This window comes from Lactuca saligna, chromosome 9, assembly GCF_052625555.1.
Source record: "Lactuca saligna cultivar CGN05327 chromosome 9, ASM5262555v1, whole genome shotgun sequence".
Lineage (NCBI taxonomy): Eukaryota > Viridiplantae > Streptophyta > Magnoliopsida > Asterales > Asteraceae > Lactuca > Lactuca saligna.
Window position 1 is genome coordinate 132,884,601 of NC_136425.1, and position 6,943 is coordinate 132,891,543.

Below are 6,943 nucleotides of genomic sequence, written 5' to 3' on the forward strand. Positions count from 1 at the left end.
TTCAGAAAGCCTATATATCAAAATGATCCTGTCTCCCGACTATCTTGACTGTCTAATCCTTATTTGATAGTCATTTTTGTATTAATGAACTTAGTGAAGGATCTAGATATTAGTGACTAGATTTGTAAGGTTATTGATCAGTTATAGTATTATATGTTAATTCGTGTTTGGCGTGCCTGATTGCTAGTAGGACCGCTTTTTTTCGTTCAAGTAATTGTTTAGGTGAGTTAATAGGCTAGTATAGTCTTTTCTTGTTGATTGTTGATTGATTGAGAAAGTATGTTTGAGGAGTTAACGGTGGATCGACACTGGAGCTGAGAGCCTAGAATACTCACTGGGGATGAATATACATGCACCGGAGTTGTTAGTCGTTGTCTTGATGATGACTAGGATGTATTGATATTGTAGTGTGTTGATTGTATGGGTAGGCTAGCAGAGTCTATTGTATTCTATTTGTTTGATTATATGGTATGTTGAAATGTTTGTTTGAGAGTTAATGGAGGATCAACACTAGAGTCGAGAGCCTAGAATACTCGTGTTTATGGTTAGACGTGCACTAGAGTTGTTAACCTCTATTGATAACTAGACATGCACTAGAGTTGTTAATCGTCATTTGATATACTAAGTTGAGGAGTTGATGGTGGATCAGAACAAGAGCCGATCATGCCATGGTTTGACGTGCTCTAGAGTTGTTAATTGATGGAAACTATATCTTTACAATGTTGAACAAGTGAGTTTTTATATTACTTTTGAAAACGAGGTTTGATTTATACTTTATATTGAAAATGAAAAATATGGTTTGAAAAATAAGATGTTACACTAGTTGGTAGAATTAGAAAGACACAAAAACCTTACCCCTCACACACTAACTCCAGGGCAGTAGGAGACTCGAGTTGGTGTATGGAGACCTTTGTGGTCCAATTTCACCACCTATGCCATTAGTGAACTGTATTTTTTTTAGTTACTAGTCTATTGATTTCAACAGAGTTATGTGGATTTAACTAATAAAGACAGAAGTCTAAGCAGTGGGGATGTTCTAGAAGTTCAAGGTATTAATAGAAACTGTAACGAATGAAAAATTGAAAGTTTTCCTAACAAATCGTAGGACGGAGTTCTTTAAAAAAAAGTTTGCCACCTACTATGATAAGAATGGTTTAAACGATATTACACAACTCCGTACTCTCATCAACAAAACAACGTTGTGGAAAGAAGGAACCGTACAATTGTGGAGATGGCGAGATGCACACTCAAAGTCATGCAAGTGCTTGAAACTTTATACTATGAAGTAGTTTGTAATTTCATACATATTTTACATAAGGTGACCATAGAGACACTCAAGGCAACAACTTGTGGACCGGCAGAAGACCCAACATTGAACATTTAAGGGTGTTTGCTTGTGTGGCACACATGTTAGTGATTGGCGGCCATCTTCAGAAACTTGATAACCGAAGCAAGGCCATGGTTCATGAAGGAATGGAGACATGGACGAAAATCCTACAGATTGCTTGACCCAAACACGGGGGTCATTCATGTGAGTAGAGATGTCCAATTTGAAGAAGAAAGAATGTGGTAATGGGGTATATCAGAAAAATTCAAAATTACGCAAGAGATGACTTTCACAATTCAAGACTTTATGCCATTATATGAACAAAATGAAGTGGAAACAGAATCTTACACGCAAGGGATGACTTTCGCAATTCAAGACTTAATTCCATACTTTGATCATTGTCTTCAGCTTCAATGGGTGCATTTCTGTTAAATGCCCAACTTACTGTTTGTGTATCATCAACAACTTCATCATCATCCTCACCTTTAATCTCAACAAACATATTGTAATGATTTTTCTCGTTAGAAACAAATACAAAGTTCCAAAGTTCCAAGTTTGTTACAATTTATGATAGATACTTCACAGTCTGTTACCACTTTTGTGTGACTTTTGACCATTTATGACAAATACACAACTACAACATACACAATGGATCCAGTTCTTATTTCACCATTACATCATACACGTTAAACAATATTATCATGGATAACAATACATTATCCACAACGGATAATAACCATAAAATCATGTCAAATCTTTTTTGAACTTGGAGAAGGGTGGATAATTATTACATATCATGTATTTATCATAGTTTTTTATCATTACAAAAATATAGGTAACTCAATATAACTTTGATGACACGTCAGATAGCATCATCAGACACAGGAACAGAAACAGAAAGTGAATTTTGTTGTTGGCGTTCAGCATGTTCTCTTTCACAGGCACTAATTCCCATAATTATATCAACCATCGTCCCTGTTGTCCCAAAAAACACAAGCGGCGCTAATGATTTCCTCTTTATTCCTACAGGTATCGCAATCAACGCACCTGCCACAGAGAACACCCATGTCCCCAATGCGCTGCAAATATCAAAATCAAAAATGTCATTTATTTCTTTATTATTCTGTCTATTACCAAACAAAATCTACTTTTCACTTTTTTTATTTATTCTCCTTATTATTACGTTGTGTTATTGGATGATATTGTGATAAGAAAATTCTAACCTTTCAATTTTTTTCTTGTTAAGACATTATTTGTGGGTAGATTTTTCAAAATATAATGTCCTAATAAGAAAAAAACAAACTGAAAGTAGAATGCTATAATTGTGTAGATATTTTAAAAGTTGAATGACTTAGGAATGAAAAAGGATTAAAAGTACAAATTTACAATAGAAAAAGTTAAAAAGAAGTTACTTGGAAACAGAACAGTCCTCGATATGCTTCACATTCTCTTGACTTGCCATTTACTTAGAATCAATTTGGGGATAACAACTTCTTGTAGAGCTCAAAGATTGGTTATTATATCTTTCAATCTGTTTCACCAATTTCCTATATTAGTTTTCAATAAATCATGTGTCATTGTATATATGATCAGTTTTGAAGAAGGTAAAAATGCAGTGAAAGATGAAGCAACAACAAATTAAAGTAGTTTGTTTCTTGATCCAGCAGAAGAGACAACATAAGGGTAATATCATCATTTTTCATCACTCACCACAAAAAATAATCAAACAGCATAAACTCAGTCAGATGTGGAGGCCAGTTAACAACTATCAATCGACCCCTTAATGGTTTAGGAGCTTAGTTAGGCAAAGGCTTAAAAAAAAGAAATATTATTCTCTTGAATTCATAGTTTCAACATAGGAACTTAACCCATTAAGCCTTTATCATTGAGATCTAAAGGTTGGAAATTTCGCCCACCACATTCACCCATCTGCTGGAGGTCTAGTGGTGGTTAATGGTGGTCAACGGTGGTCAAAATACTCAAAAAGGAAAGCACGTTGCTATTTAGAGTAACAGTGGGACAATTACATTATGCCTTTAAACTTATCCTTACATGATCAGAAGCCTAATAATCCATAGCCACAAAATATAGTGGTTTGTGGTGGTGTTGGGAGGAACACCGGCGGCATAAGACTGCCGATGGCGGTGATGGGCGGTGTTTCCAAAATAACACACAAACATACACTTAAATTCTTGAAAGAAAAAGAAAAGAAATGGCCTGGAATCAACTCCATTATACACACACAGCCACCTGATGGGTGGCCGGTGGTGGCGACGGGTTGTGGATACCGGGAGCAGGGAGCTGCCCGTGATGGTTCTCTGTGGTTCTCGGAAAAACATCAAACAAACACACAGGACACAAATACATCGCAGAGGACAGGGCTGGAAGCATATATATATATATATATATATATATATATATATATATATATATATATATATATATATATATATATATATATATATATATATATATATATATAACACACACAACCACCTTGCGGTGGTCTGTGGTGGCAGAAAACGCACACCGGCAGTAGGAGGCGGCCGGCGGTTGTGGTGATGATTGCTTTGGGTGTTCTCGGCCAAGAAAGAAAGAAAAGAAGAAGATGTTGGTTTTTACCTGAATGGTTTGCAAGGACGTGATCACCACATCTCCCTCCCCCTTCACCCGTCGATCTTCCTTCTTCTCCGGTATGAACCTCCGGCGGCTCCTCCTTCCCTTTCCCGATCTCTATGATTAGAAGAAACGGCAGCAACAATTTTTTTTGGGTGCTAGGGTTAAGTCTTCCCCTTGATTGAAAACGTGGCCCCCCAAACAAATCCCGATCAATATGGATGTTAAATTCAGTTTACAGCTGGCCCTAGGGTTTGCCGAGTTGGCAGAAATACCCCCAGCAACAAACCCATCCACTTTAGGTTTCTATTTTGGTCCCTTTTAGCCCCTCTTCCACATATTCTTGACTTTAGCTCATTTTCTGATTTATTTTTGTCACTACCCTTATTATTATTATTATTATTATTATTATTATTATTATTATTATTATCCTTCTAACTTCAATAAATAATTAAAATGTGTAAATTATAACATGCCGAAAAACGAGATGTTATAATAGTTCAATGACTAATTGCATAAATAAAATACTTTATACACCAAATTGGACCAAATACAACAACTGATTGTGTTAGAGTATCAGATTTCCATAACTGAAAGGTAACTTGTAAGTTTAATGATATATTGCGCAAAAAAAAACATAGTTTAGTGACCAAAATCGAGTAAATAACAATAGTTGATTATGCTATAATGATATTTTCTAATTTTTATAGTATAAGGGGAAAGTTTCATGAGTTTAAAGTAAAGGATGTCGAATCAAATGGGAAAGCCTCAACAATACAATTTAAATCTCATTGGCTTCTTCAATACCACTATTGTAACGTTTTCCTAGCATCCAATCATGTTTTCCTTTTCTATTTCAGTGATAGAGATCTACACCCCCTAGGTTGAATTTTTTTGAGTTGCAGCCAATACATGGGGTAGCCAAGTTAAATTCTATGGGTCAGGGTTCTATCAGTGGATGATTTAGGTGGGCGTTGAAGATAGATAAGGGAAGATATAAAGAAGATTTTGATTTCTTGACAGTTATGGTGGTTTATGATTTTCCCAAAGAAGCTGGAGACAGTAGAAACCTAGTCGCCAGATGAGAAAAATTAGAGAGAGAGAGAGAGAGAAACGAAAGAGGGAGAGGGGAAGAGAGAATTTAAAAATCAAGAGTGTATGTGGTGGTGCTTAACAAAGAAGATGACTAATGCTAGCCGTGAAACAATGTTGAGTTTTGCTTTTTCTTACAAGTTTTTTAGGAGTAAAGAAACCAATATAGGATTGATGGGGTTGTAGGCGGATGCAATTAGGGTGGTATTAAACAGCCAAATAAGCGTCCTGTAACATCCCAAAATTTTGTAACATTCGAGATTTGGTATGCTTCTTTTTTAACCCTTAATGCAAAATTTTCTATCATTTAAGTCCGTAGATAGTTTGCGAGGAGTACTCTATGAGTACAGTTAGCGTACTAGCTCATCGATGGATCGCGGGTTCACCCATGTATGCGGGGTGTACGTGGAAGCACGAATGGCATACGTAATGCAGGGGCATACCCTAATTTTTAGGGTTCGTGCCCTATTTAAATAACTTAAGATGCCCTTGGACCTTCTATAGAATAGCCTTCATCACTCTATACCCTGAGATCGAAACCCTAATTGTCATTTGTTAAATTTGAGCTTAAAAGTGAGTTTTGGTGAAGTAGCAGAAGAAAAACACTTGGAGGTTGCTTGATAGTGGGTTGAGCTTGTAGATCTAGAGGCATCTTCATCTTAGCAAGTCATTTGAGGTAAAAAGCTCTCATATTGATGGTTCTTTATGCTATATCCAACTTAGGGTGTTATTTGTGCATTTTTGGGTCTTTTAAGCCATATTGGAGACTATGGTTTACTCCAGAAACCATGGATGTTAGATCTTAGAACATTTAAGGTCTATTGTTCATCAAAATGCAACCTTTATGAGATATTATGGTCCATGAATGTGTTAGGTTCCTTGTTATCATTCTCTTTGAGTTTCAGGTCTTATTAAGACATACATGTGAGTAAAGTTGTCAACTTTACGTGTTAAGTAACCACTTAGGACCAGATCTGAGAGTTTGACCTGATGGCTTAACTGATTAAGTGTTTAGTAAGTTAAATTAGTGGAGTACGTGGGGGTGTACCCAGCTGGTACGTTGCACCTACTGACCCGAAAGGAGTATGCTAAGTGTAAGCCTGAGTACACCCAATGTACTCAACTATTTGACTTTTGGGTTGACTTTCACGGGTTTGGGCCATATTTTGTGTTTTTAGGGTTTGGGCCTTGTTGGGCCATTGGACTTCTGGCTTTGAGTTATTAGATAGATTATGGGCTTTCTTAGAATTAGATCTGTGATGATTTTTAGGCCCAATTAGGAAGTTGGGCCTTGGACTTTGAGTTATGGATCGACTATGAGCTTTCTTAGAATTAGGTCTATGATGATTTTTGGGCCCAGTTAGGAAGTTGGGTCTTGGGATGCCATTTAGGAATTTGGGCCTTTTGAGCAAATAGGTTCGACCTTGGTTTTGGGCCAAGAAAGAAAAGGGTAAAATGGTCTTTTACCATGGATGTTGGACAAGTAATTTAGATGCTTGATTATGGGTCGAGGTCCAACTATTAATTGGATATTACTTGAGGACGTTAGCGTGCGGGGATTTTCTAGATCAGCAGATTGAGATTTTATTTGAGAGATTCAACAACTTGAGGTGAGTTTCCTCACTGTGCTTGGTGGGTCGAAGGCACCAATGCTGTCCCGCGGTTAAATATGATTAGGATGTTAGTTATCTACATGACTCATGCATGTATGATATGTGTTTATATGTATACCGGGTAGGGCCTGATGTCGGGCGAGGCCTGATGATTATATTGTATGTTATTTATCTTTGTGATTTTTTATGTGTTTATGTGTTTGTATGTATACCGGGCAGGGCCTGATGACTGGCAGATCTATTCCTAGCGGGGCTAGATATCGGATGGGGCCCGATGATGGGCAGGGCCCATTAT

General features: G+C 36.9%; 1 protein-coding gene across 2 annotated transcripts; it reads right to left on the reverse strand.

Moving 5' to 3' along the window:
* Nucleotides 1-1,969: 1,969 nt before the first annotated feature.
* Nucleotides 1,970-4,142, reverse strand: LOC145018477 (uncharacterized). Of its 2 annotated transcripts, none has more exons than XM_078976355.1 (3): nucleotides 3,950-4,142; nucleotides 2,740-2,858; nucleotides 1,970-2,406 (listed from the first exon to the last, which is right to left on the reverse strand). In XM_078976355.1, exons 2-3 carry the CDS (start codon nucleotides 2,787-2,789, stop codon nucleotides 2,190-2,192), a joined length of 267 nt encoding a protein of 88 aa, XP_078832481.1. In that variant the 5' UTR covers nucleotides 2,790-2,858; nucleotides 3,950-4,142; the 3' UTR covers nucleotides 1,970-2,189. The 2 variants fall into 2 exon arrangements, with proteins under 2 accessions (XP_078832481.1, XP_078832482.1); XM_078976356.1 differs by having other exon boundaries at nucleotides 2,740-2,874; nucleotides 3,950-4,130.
* Nucleotides 4,143-6,943: the final 2,801 nt, after the last annotated feature.